Raw genomic sequence first — 13,466 nt, 5'->3', positions numbered from 1 at the left:
TTGATTTTAGGGAGAGCCATCTAATGGGGCCCAGGAATACAGCCTCTTCTGGAGTTGCATCCACTCCTTGGAGCTTCAATCCCCGGAAATTAGATTAGACCTCATCAGCCTTTCACAAGACCTCAAAGACATGGCTGTGGGACCAGCCTTGGGATACAGATTTGTGTGTGAGTATCTGCGAGGACTGTGCTGAGTTGTGTTGTATTTTTAATCTCAGCTATGAGTTTCTTGATTGTTTTGTTTTTAATCATTGTTAGCCTCTCAGTCATGGAGGGAGGGAGGGAGGGAGGGAGGGAGGGAGGGAGGGAGGAAGGAAGGAAAGGTTTTTCCTCCAAGTTAAACTCTTACAACTGGGGGGAGGGGGGAATTGCTGTATATGCATGCATGTTTTGTTGACAAGGAAAATATTTTGATTGATTAGAATTAAAATGGTCAGAATTGCTTATAAAAAATAGTTATAAAATAGGGTGGCATTAAAGAGGTAGCAATAGGACATGATAACCTTGTTGCATGCTGTTGCTGCTTCCTTAATTGAAATGCCTATTCTTTCTAGGGCTATATGGCTACTATGCAACTTCAAGAAAAAGTGCAGCTTTTAAGGAGCCACCAACAGATACAATGAGTGAAATTATATTTAAGTTATAATACTTCTAGGAATTCATTTATTAGCATTTTAGGAAAACATACTGAAATGAATAGGATTGTCCAAATAGGGTGCTTGTCTTCCTGAATGTCAACTTATGATTAAAACAATTTATACACAATATATAAACATGAGAACCATTCCATTCAAAGCTGTTTAGGAGCACTGCGTGCCAACAATCAATCTCTATTCAAATGATAATTAAAAGAGTAATAAAGTTAAATTTTCTGAAGTCAAAGTCACTGTAGAAAAAGGCTCATAATAATCAATCAGCCCAAAATTACGGGTTTCTTTTTTTTACACAGCAGTATTTGCCAGAGAAACCTTGTGCCCTTTTCATAAAGACAAAGCGAAAGCAGAAATCCTCATTTCCTAATTATTTCCTAGTTATTTTACAATTACTTCCTTTCAGGAAGCTTATGCAGTCTGACTAGCTCCAACACTAATAATCTTCTTCAGAACTAAGCTATAGCCTAGGAACTCCTAGAGCAGAAACAATGACAAATAGGGAGTTCTGTGTTGAACAGCACAGCTTTCATTTTGGGAAAACAGCTTTACTGGGAATCCTATGAGTCTCATCCCTAACAAATCCAGATCTCCACAAATATAAGTAACAACCTAAAGTATTTGACAATTCCATTGAAAATTATAACCGCAAGGGGCTGGGAAGCACCAAGAGATTTCCCAAGCAGGAATGTCCAAGCAAATGACCCCTTTTATCTGTAAAGTATTTGCTTGTGTTTAAGCATACTAGATGCACTAAATTCAGCTTCTATCCAATCAATGCTCAGAAGGCATATGTAGATTGTGGCAGTTATCATAGCCAATAAGGTTTATCCAAGACACAATTATAGCTAATTGAAACCTTGAGAATGTGATGAATTGGTAGTGGCTGATGGCAAAAAGACAGAAAAACCAAGAAAGTCCAACTGCCTTTTGGGAAAAGCACTTTTGGGACAACCATGACCTGGATAATTGAGAATCTCAATTTTCCATTCCTCTTTTGCACCTTTTTACCTCTCAGAAGGGAGACGAAGCTCAAGCTCTTTCAATGTTACATCCCTGTGTGAACGAGAGAACTGCAACGTAAGGTAGACAAAGAGCTAATTTAAATGAACTCAGGACTCCTGGGTTAGGTGGATGACCCTGTCTCTATGGGTCCTAAAGAATCAGTTGAGCTAATCACAGAACCATTCTTAGAAATTTTGAAACCTTCCAGACAACTGCTGAAGCTTCAGAAGACTAGACAAGAACACATGTCATCCCATCATTAAAAGGAGGAGGACTTGGAAAATTATCAGCTTCTTTGCCGTGCTACAAAATCCTAGAGTAGTGGTGTACTTCTTGACTGCTGGTTCCTTTACTTAAAAGGCAGAACCTAACCATTACTTCAGTATCTTAATAGGTAGCCCTCCACTTACAACCGTTCGTTTAGTGAACGTCTGAAGTTACAACAGCACTGAAAAAGTGACTTATGACTGTTTTTCACACTTACAACCGTTGCAGCATCCCCATGGTCATGTGATCAAAATTCCGATCTTGGCAATTGACTCATATTTGTGATGGGTGCAGTATCCCAGGGTCATGTGATCCCCTTTTGCAAACTTCTGACCAGCAAAGTCAATGGGGGAAGCCAGATTCACTTAACAACCACGTTACGAACTGAACCACTGCAGCAGCAATTCACTTAACAATTATGGCAAGAAAGGTCCACTTAACAACTGTCTCGTTTAGTAGCATAAATTTTGGGCTCAATTGAAAGTTGAGGGCTACCTATACTATGAATTCTAAGGCTGACTGCTAACCTTGTTGCTATTAGTTTGCTGTTCTTTATATTTAACATAAGTCCCATTTTTCCCCACTGTGATCCCTGGTTATATATTAGCTGGATTAGCAAGAATGAAGGAGGAGGTGGATATAAATATCACTGTAAACCATTTATAAATGGTGACCTAGAAACTTGAAATTATTACCAGCCCTATTTTGACAAATGTATTTCAACAGTATATCTTATGTATAGGATTAATTTACATAAACTGACTTTCTAAAAATTGCAGTAATTAGATTTGTATTGCATTCTTTGAACATGTTCCTATGTTGTGATGGAAGCTTCTTGTCACAGCAGTTTTTTTTTCTTTTAAGGCAACTTCCTATGCTATTATTATCACCATCACCATAATCTAATATGGAAAATGAAGATTACTGATTAATTAAGTACTGAAAGAACAAGGATCCATGAGTTATAGCTTGGTTTAATAACGAGCAATTTTATTTTTTATTTCTTAAAACAGTTTTATCCCACATTTTCTCTAAGGCGTTTATTTTATTTATTTATTTATTTTATTCGATTTTTATACCGCCCTTCTCCCGAAGGACTCAGGGCGGTGTTTAGAGCAGCATACAATCTCCACCCTTTTCCCCCCTCTTACTGACATACATGAAGCTGAAATACAGTGACTGATCTAGAGTCCCACATCAACTTCATGTTGGAAGAAATTCAGTCTAAGTGTATATGTTTTAATCACAATATTTAGCCATTGTCATGCACTAGTGTGTGGAATACTATGTTCCCTCTGCAAATTAGAGTGGCAAGCCACTACAGCTCTTAGATCCCAATTGTCTTATTAACGCAGGATGCAATTTACAATAAAATAGCTGCATATTTCCATTTAGTTTTGCATACAACCACTGTTTTCTGTCCCTGCTGTGGATACAGCTCCTTAAATACTGTTCAACAAGAAGGCAAAAGTACCCAAGCATTACTTGGGTGGATTTTCCATTTTATATACGGTATGTGGGCAGACACACATTAGGATTGTAATTCTCTATTCACTTCTTGGAAAGTTAAGTCTTACAGAACCCAGAATCCTAATTTTAAAGTCTTATTATAAAAGAATAAGCAAGCATTCATAGAAATAATAGAAAAAGTCTACTAACAAAAAGAAGACTATTTAGACAAGGTAACATTTTACAAATATTTCATTTAATAGGTTTTTTTTTAAAGGACTGTTTTAAGGAATACTTTTTTTGAAACTGAGAGAACACTGGGTGTTTTGTTTGAGCCTGCCAAGAGCCATACACCAAAATCAGACTTTCTCCCCCCTAAAGTACACAATCTTAGTTCACATCACACAAGCTTCCTTGTTCCTGCTTAAGTGCTCTCTTCTGTGAAGCAAGGCTTTATATGCCTGTGGTGGAAAAAGCCCACTAGTTTATTTCTCTTTCAAAATGTATGCAGTTAATTAAAGTGTAAAGTAATACCTGTTTTGAAAGTTTGGCACGGAGGAGTGACATGTTCTTTTAAACTGAGAATGTGTCAAAAGGAGGTCAATTTGTGCTCAGGAGTCATGTAAACGTTTCGCTTTGGAATTCCTGCACATTTTTAAAAGGCTAGGAGAATTAGTTTGGTTATTATATGTTCATCAATTTCTTTCTTCAGTTTTAAACTATTAGTCTAATGGTCCAAAAATGCAATGACTGGATTTTCCTTTCCATTTATTTTTTCTCCTTAAGAGAATGCCCTCTTTATTTCTACTCAGACAATCCAAGAAAGATTCAAACAATAAAACAATTCATTTAAAAAAACAAACCCAGGGTGCAAATACAAGTAGTACAGAGATTCTCAGGAGTCATTTAGGAAAGAGTAACTTTTTGGAGCTTCCCAATGACACTCACCTCCTGTAATTCTGCTCAGACTACAGCACTGCTACATATTTTGCCTACTTGAACCTAAGAAACATGTAACCCAGGGTGAGCAATTTGTGGCCTTCACCCCTTAAGTAATCCTTGGTCTAATCTTTTATGGCCCTCAATTAATTTCAAGAGCCCTTTGAAGAAAATCAATTCACCTTGGGTAGGAGCAATCTATCAAGGAAGGATGGACAAAGGTATCAGAAAGAGAGAGGGGAATATTGTAACTTCACTGTCACACTCCAGCCTTATTTATTGCTGGATGAGTTCCCCATTCATTACTGATATGCAGTTTCTACAGATTATTTCCAAATAAATATGAACCTTGACAGAAAAAAAGTTCCCCATTGTATACATTTTCCTACAGATCTTAAAGTCATAAGGTTGTATTCAGCAAAAGCAATGCTGTATGTTAAGTCACTTTTGTTTCCTAAAGTATGCTAAGGAAAAACATCTCTGCACACTCTCTTTAAAGCATTTAAATGTATTATGAAAGGTGTGCATTTTTATTTCATTTGCTAGATTGTCTCCTGCATTACACTACACAATGGGCTCGAGTGATGGTAAATGTATTCATTATCTTTGTGCCAATGAAGAAAGTTTCCCTCATAAATGCAAGTTTGCTTAAACATTTGTTGATCAATATTCTGTGGAAGGAATGTAGAGCAGCAATACAGCTTATATATATATACAAGCACATTAAATAAAGAACATACATTATTCTTACATTCAGCCTAAGAGGGTTTTTTTTTCAAATTATTATTTTAAATCACTACAAGATGTTTCAAAATTATACTTACAAAGTGCACTATTCACACAAGGTATAGACTGTAAAACTATATTCCACAATGAATAAATTATTTTCCAAAGTATACTTTGCCTTGTTATATCCTTATAAGTGAATTATAAAAATTCCATAAGTAAACTCTGGCCAAGATACTAAATCCACTAAAGAAATTCAGATTAAGCATCTAATCTACAGACAATTTCACAATTGTATATAGTATAGAAATTTACAGAATCACTGCATTTGACATATCACAAATCAAGCACATTTTTCCAAAGGGAAAAGTGGTTAAATTACAATCATACCAACAAGAACCACCAACTGTCCTCAGATGCATTATCAGCTGATAATACTATATCCGAGTTATCTACTGAAATTCCTCACAGACAAGCAGCAAAGCTTAGTACAGCTTTTGGCAATTTGTATTTAAGTAGCACACTAGTTCTTAGTCTACCATATTCTATCAACATATGTGACACTATAGCTGGATTCACACATTCTAAATAAACCAACACTGGCTGGATTGAAAGAAAACTTTTGAAGATTCAGTCAGAAGTACAATATCTGGAATCATACAGCATGCTGAGCTATTTTGCCCATCACATCAATGTTTTTTTAAAAAAAAGAAATTTATTTTATATTTACCTAACTTGCCATTGATAGTGACTTTATCACTCCTCTGAGATACAAATCATACAAAATCTTCTTTGGGCTTTAAAGGGCCTGACCAAGTTCCTAGGTGACCAAGTTCCTGCTTATTGGGTTAGTCAGGGAAAGTTCTCTAGGAAGGCACCGCCAAAGTACATTAATAAAGGAGATGCAAAAGCTAGAAAGATAATAAGGCATAACAAGTAAAAATGAAGAGCTATTAAATAGATAAATAAGTGCTATTTTAATTAGAACTTTGAAGTCTCATAATGAGATGCCTCATACTGCAATTCAATTAAATCACATTGTGTGTTTTCGAATAATCTACAAGTTACTTTCTGACTTGATTAGTTTACTAAAAATACAATGTAAACATATATACATGCTCATTCAAAAATACACAGGATGCTAGACAGATTTTTATTAGCTTGCAAATCATATTATGAGTGTTACTAATGTTGCTTTTGCAAAGTAGATCTTGGAAACATTTAAAAATAATAAATATCTCACTCTCCATTTCTAAGCAATGCAATGTGCAATAAAGTATCACCTAGAAGCAGAAAGATACAAGCCCTCCAACCCCACTCTTCTCTCAGTGACAACTTGGAGGTAAGTTACCACTAATTTAAAACTGACACTTAAAAAATTAGCCAATCAATACATTTTTAATTTCCTTTTCATAGCTCTATGCAGGCATTTACTCTGATACACCAACAGTTCTTAGTTAAAGAAAATAAATGGGAAATAAATATCAAATTGTTCAATATTTATAGTGCTGATAAATTCCTGCTGAAATCTGCTATCACATTTTGGGTATTTTTGCTTATTATCTCCATCCACAATTTCCTACTTTAGGCATCAAGTTCTGTTTCCTCTGTTCTCCATCAGAATCACAAAGGAATAAATCTCAGTATATAATTGGCAATTGCCTTCCTAAAGCTCATACATTACATTGCTGCTTTGATAGCTGGGAAAGCTGGGCTTCTCACACACCCATATTCTCCCTCATAGGGTATATTCTTCTTCACTGGCAGTTCAACAGTGCTGCATCAGGCATTTTGACTGTGAAACCATTAACACAGGAAACCCTCAAGGGTCTGCAAGTTCCATTTATATACTTTTGATTAGCAGATTTCAGACATGATGGACAAAGTCTGCTTGGTCACTGTATGCTTCTGCATAAAATCCCATCCCTAATTATGTATGTGTAAAATTCTGTAACTCTGGGCAACCTGGAGGAAAGGGGGACCTGGTGTCCATGGGGTCATGAAGAGTCGGACACAATTTAGTGGCTAAACAACAGCAACAAAATACGCATGCTAAAAAACCCATTCTTATGCATGCATAAAATTACATCTAGATTTAATAAGATTCTGTTTTAATGCATAACTCTTCATACCTTGTTGAATCAAAAGATTACTATGTGAAAAAACCAAAGCTAATAATCTGGACATCAAGTTCTACCACAGCTAAAATGCTGTCCATACTTTTTAAACCTTCTCTCAGTGGGGATCAATGGGTGGAGAAACACAGGTGTCACCATCAAGCAAATGATGCAAAGTCATAATGCAAAATAATTCAGATATGTAATTCATGATTATTTAGCTTATAATTGAGCAGATGGTTGGGAACCAGCTCAATGATAAACTAGCTAAGTGTCAATCTGACACCAGGGAATAATGGAGAATTCTCACATTTTCTCCAAAGAAAGCATTATGTGAAATAGGTCACTGACTCAAAATAATCAAATCTGAATTTGAATTATATGTTATCTGAAACAACATAATTTGAATTATGTTAAATAGAGCACTGAGCTGGATAGACTAGTTCCTCAAACTAACATAGCATTTACAAATTTCTGGAGAAATATATTGCCCTTCTTAATCAAGCTACATTAACTTTCCATATACCCATTGTTTTGCTAATGGATAAACAGGTAGTCCTCGATTTACAACAGTTCATTTAGCGACCATTCAAAGTTACAATGGCACTGAAAAAAGAGACATGACTATTTTTCATTTACCACCTTTGTTGCATCCCCACGAGCACGTGATGAAAATTCAGATGTTTGGCCACCGGTTCATATTTATGACCATTGATCTGTCTCAAGGTCATGTGATCCCTTTTTGTGACCTTCTGATGAGCAAAGTCAATGGGGGGACCAGAGTCACTTAACAACTGTGTAACTAACTTATCAACTGCAGTAATTCACTTAACAACTGTGGCAAGAAAGTTGTAAAATGGGGCAAAACTCACTTAACAAATGTCTCATTTAACAACAGAAATTTTGGGATCAATAGTGGTCATAAGTCGAGGACTACCTGTATACAAAGCCAGGTTTTACAATAGATTATGAAGGAACAGCAAAACCTGGAGCTTTTTTTCTCTTTTTTCATAAAGTTCTGAGCTACTCATCACAACAATGGCCCCAAGAGAAGCCATTCAGTCTCCTTTCATGTAGGAATGGATGCCTTTACTGACCCCAATTTCTGTTCCTTTATCTACATAGTTTCATCTGGCATTGGGACCCAGCATTGTGAAACTGATTTTCTGAAGCAGAAGTGCTCTAGTTGTTCACTTCAGCTCTATTCCATAATTCCATCTATCTTAGTCCCTATCTGTCTTTTCCGCTATCATAATGGCAACTATCACAGCAATAGTGAGGTGTAGATATTATTTCACATATTCCTCACCTTCATCTGTTGAGACTATAACAGTTTAGTGAAGGGAAGGGAGGAGCTAGGATTCCCTTTCATTCAAGGAAACTCCATAATACTACTGTATAATTTTCCCATCTTGCTCTTTGATGATAGCAGTAATTTGAACACGAAGGAACATTATAAAAATCAGTAACTTTGTTGAAAAATGCAATGTTCCAATAATGTATAGTGGTAGGATTTTTTTGTTTGAGGGAAAGGTTTTTTTTATACTATTTCACCATCTCACAAATTTTGTCTTATGGCAGTTGTCTTGTGAGATGCTACCGAATCATGGTTGTCTGTTTTGAGTGACTGGTAATTCTCAAGGGAACAATTTAGAGATGAAGCCATTGTACCCCACTCTGTTAGTTGCTACTATTCATTACTTCTATTCTAGATAATTTTTGCATAGAATCACTGGGATGGTTGCACATACCCATACCACATTCTGCATAACATGGCCATTTTCAAAGACAGAATTAGTTTATTATCTATTTAACTTTATACCTATTGATCATGTTGATAGCCTACTGCAATCCAGACTTTTGGCAGCTTCCATTATAAAAAAAAATTGAAATACCCACAGTACATAAAACATAAAAAGTTAAATAAACCATAAAATCAGAAACCAATAAATTCTTGTCAACTATTACAAAAACAAAGGCAAAACATAAACATCAGAATAAAAGATGGCACAAGTCATGAACTCAGCTGGAAAGCTCTCCAACATCCTTCAAAAATCATCAGGGAGAAAGCTAGTCTGAGCTCCCTTGGGAAAAGTCCTTGACTTACAACCATTCATTTAGTGACTGTTTGAAGTTACAATGGCCCTGAAATAAGTGACTTACAACCTGTCCTCACACTTATGACAATTGTAGCATTCCCATGGCCAGATGACCAAAATTCGGGCACTTGGCAGCCGGCATGAATTTATGATGGGGTCTCAGGGCTACGTGATTGCCATTTGGGCCTTCCATAACCTCCTTCTGACAAGCAAAGTCAATATGGGAATCTGGATTCGCTTAATGGCTTTGTGGTTTACTTAATTGCAATGGTTCACTTAACAATCATGGCAAAAAGGTTCTAAAAACAGATACAACTCACTTAACAACCATCTTACTTAGCAATGTAATTCTGATCCCAATTGTGGTTGTAAGTCAAGGACTACCTGAATTCCAAGACACTTGAAAAGTAGTGCTTCCTGACTTCAGCTCCTTCCACCTCCTTGGAAATGCAGGAACCCAAGGAGCTTCTCCTTAGATTTTCTGGTGTATTGGGCCAATTCAGATTGGTGGGGACTGCCCTATAGGCACTAAATCTGTAGTCACTAGTTCTAAATCTACCTTGAATACTTATCACCAGAAGCCCTTCATGAAATATCAGAGATGGAAACTTTCAGTGCGCAATTACAATAGAAAAGGGTTGTTTTCAGCAGCAGCAGCAGCAGCCTCCTAATAGTAATTCCTTTTCTCAAAAACTACCTGACATTTAGCTGATTACCACTTTAGCGCCTTTTATCTTTCTAAGTCTTTTAAACCGTGCAGCGATTTTAATGCCATTTGTGGATTTTGCTTTTTATCCCCCTGCTTTTTATTTTAATCATGTGGTCTTTTTTCTTTACGGTATCCCTTCTTAGTTTTATGTTGCCAGCCGCCCAAAGAAATTTAGTTGCAAAATAGCACATAAGCAAAATAAAAAAATGAAACATTTCAAGTACTAAGTTCTAAGTCACTCTCCAAAGATGTAAACATTCAAAGAACACACCCAAACATTTACGACTGACTTTTCAAATTACAGTATCAGTAGCTACAACTATTGCCATGTCAGGACTTTTGCATGTCAGTCATCTAAACTCACCTCAAATGTACAAGAATGCTATGCTCAAATATATACTTCAAAACTGAGAGTAAGGTAAAGATCATAAGGCATAAAACCAGCACATAGTTTTAATAGGTATTTACTACCATTCAGAAATTCAGCCTTCTCCAACGTGTTGCCCTCTAAATGTTTTGGACTACAACTGGCATCATCCTCAGGCAGCAGGTTTAAAGTGGTAATTAAACCAACTGGAAGGTATGAAATAGCTGTTTACATGTCTTTTCTCAACATTATTCTGATTTCAATTCCAGGTAACTTCCCAGCTAAATGATAAAGAAATGTATTCCAATCAACATTCCCTTTGTGTGTATGCATTTACCCCCCAAAAAAATATACACTGCCAATTCATTTTTTTCAATTTCAGACATGTATCGTAACTACAGGATCCGCCAGAAATACTACAGGTACTGAAAAGCTGAGATCACTATAGATATAATATACTGGGGGGGAAAAACCATGCCAGATATAGTAAGTACCTTGATGTGTAATGTCAAAAAGACAAGCATAACCATCTGAGGCTGTTTTAGACATTCCTGAACAGATTGAATCTGCTTTTATCTGTCTTAATATCAGCTCTCCTTAACTGCATTGTAAGAACCCAGCCTCTTATAGTGCAGGAAAAAGGTGCACACATTTTTAATTTCAAGCATTTCAGACCTGAAATGTTGCAGGTTCCAAACACGTTGCACCTCCCTAATGCAGGGCTGCAACTTACACATTTAATTAACTTTACTTTCCGTCTGTGACACAAAAAGCCATTTATGTGGGCAGCTCGCTAATTGCTAACACCAGCTTCCCATCCTGCCCAGGTTTGTAGAAGTAAACAAGCCCAGGATCACACTACACACCCACAAGATTGAAGGCTTAGGTCTGCACGCCACTGCACCTGACATAACTTGGGGATAATGCCCGCCCGGCATCACACACCAGCTAAAACACACACACACACACACACTGACTGCAGAAAGCCAAGCAGGTGAAGGGGAGGGGGATTCCCCCCTAAAGAATACCACCAGGTTTCCCCCTACCCTTTGCCTATCATCTCAAAAAGAGCTGCACTCATCCAATGCGATGGATGGCGAGTGGGGAGAGGAGGGGTATTCGCTGATGAATGACCAACCAAAGACGCACTTCTGCAGGGGCTCTCCCTCCTTCCTCCTTCCTCCACAGCCATAGTAGTAGTAGTAGTCACCATCATCGTAGTAAATGGCACGAGTCTATGGAGAGGCGCAGTGGCCTCAGCTGGCACAGCAAAACCCTTCAAATCCAAATGGGACTCTTACAAGTGGAGGCAACCTGTGCGGGCTTTTTTTCCCCCCTAGGTGTGGTGGGGGGGGAGAGAAGGAAAACTGAGCCGAAGGAGGGAATGCCAAAAGAAAGAGAAAGAGGGCTGGAGGAAGGGAAGGAGGGGTGGTGGAAAAGCACACCTTTCCATCCTTTTCTGCCCCATTTTTTGGGCTGCGGGAGGTGGGAGAAAGAGAGACACCCCCACCCCCGCTTTGCAGCCCATCTCAGCCACACATCCTTCCCCACCACTGGCCAAGTCTCTCTGGTGGTGGTGGTGCTGGTGGCTGACAAAAGACCCCACACCAGCCCCCGCCCACATCTCACACCCACACACACACACTCAAGAGACGCACAAACACCCCCCCACACACCCCCCCACACGAGTCCCCTTGCCTTGGGAAGCGAAGGGGGGGGGAGAAGAAGAAGAAGAAGAAGAAGGGAAAGAGCAAGAGAGGAGGAGGAGGAGAGAGAGAGAAAAAGAGAGAGGGAGGGAGGGAGAAAGGAGGGATCCCCTCAAGCCTGCTGCTGCTTCCCCAGCCGAGACCGGCGCCTGCGGGGCTCCTTGGCGGCGTATCTCCGCTCCGAGGCCAGCAGACCCTCCCCGGCCGGGGGTCCCTTTTAGAGGGGAGGGGGGATTCCGCGCGGGGTGTGTGTGTGTGTGTGTGTGTGTGTGTGTGTGTGTGTGTGTGTGTGTGTAAACGCTGCCAAGGAGACCCTCCGTCTCCTCCTCGCCGCCCCCCCCTCCACAAACGCCCCCCTCCCGGCTGCAGCAGCTGAGGCGGCTGAGGCGAAGAGACCCCCTTCCTTCCCCCAACCGGCCCGGGGTGGACTCACCTGCGGGCGGGAGGTGCTGCTGAGGCGGCGCGGCGGCGGCGGCAGCGGCGGAGGAGTCGGGGCGCTGCCCGCCGAGCAGCGCGACCCACAGGGAGCCGAGGAGAAGGAGCCGCCGCCGCCAGGCGCCCCGCGCCGCCATCGCTCGCTCTCCCCCCCTCACGCCGGCGGCGGCCGGGCAACGCAAGAGGGGGCGCGGCGGCAACGGCAACAACGGCGGCGCTTCTCTGGTCCCCTTCGCCGCTGAGGGAGGAAAGAAGAAGCCGAGCGGAGGCGGCGGCGGGGGGAAAAAAAAAAAAGCTCTGCCGGAGGGGGGCGTGGAGGGCGGGGGTCACTCCATGGCGGGCCGGTCCCGCCGCCGCGGAGCCTCTTTTTTTTTTTCTTCTCTTTTTTTTTTTCCCCCCCCCTCACAAGAGTCGCGCAGGCGGCGGCGGCGGCAGGAGGAGCAACAGCCTGGCGCGCGCTCCCGCGTGCGTGCGTGCGTGAGTGAGCGAGCGCGTGAGGCGCGCGCTCCCGTCTTTCTTTCACCCCCCCCCCACACACACACACACTCTCCTGATTCTCCTCAGACTTCCAACCGCCGTCCTTCGCCCGTTGGCCAGCCGCGCAGGCGCGCCAGCTTTGCCATTGATCTATGTCTCTCGCGCGCGCGTGCCTGCGACTGACTGAGTGGATGTGTGTGTGTGTGTGTGTCAAGGAGGGAGGGGAGGGAGCGCGCGCTGAGCTGACAGAATTCCAAAGGAAGGGGGAGGGGCCCCCGGCCCGGCAGGAGCCGAGGAAGCCCCAAGGAGGCGTGTCCGGCGGCGCGCACGCGCGAGGGCTCGCCCCAGCCGCGGCAGGAGATGCGCGACCCCCGCTACCTCCTCTCTCTCTCTCTCTCTTTCCCCCCCCCCCCGCCGTTCGTGTCTCACGGACATTCCCGAACTCCGCCCCGAGGAGTGACGGAGGGCAGCGGCAAGGAAAACCCGGCGAGCGGCAGAATTCCAAAGAGGAGGAGGAACAG

The 13,466-nt window shown here is 41.0% G+C and overlaps 1 protein-coding gene across 5 annotated transcripts in view; it reads right to left on the bottom strand.

Annotated features, from left to right (window-relative positions):
- NEO1 (neogenin 1) overlaps positions 1–13,213 on the bottom strand; it is a 62,399-nt gene extending 49,186 nt beyond the window's left edge. The window contains exon 1 of one of the 5 annotated variants that reach the window (XM_058156057.1): positions 12,467–13,213. In XM_058156057.1, coding sequence (XP_058012040.1) covers positions 12,467–12,605 — 139 coding nt within the window. In that variant the 5' untranslated portion in view covers positions 12,606–13,213. The remainder of the gene's footprint in view (positions 1–12,466) is intronic. The other 4 variants (XM_058156054.1, XM_058156051.1, XM_058156056.1 and 1 more) reach the window with 4 other exon arrangements.
- Between the last annotated feature and the right edge of the window lie 253 nt (positions 13,214–13,466).

This window comes from Ahaetulla prasina, chromosome 13 (assembly GCF_028640845.1).
Source record: "Ahaetulla prasina isolate Xishuangbanna chromosome 13, ASM2864084v1, whole genome shotgun sequence".
Classification (NCBI taxonomy): Eukaryota; Metazoa; Chordata; class Lepidosauria; order Squamata; family Colubridae; genus Ahaetulla; species Ahaetulla prasina.
This window is presented reverse-complemented; position numbering and strand designations above follow the sequence as displayed.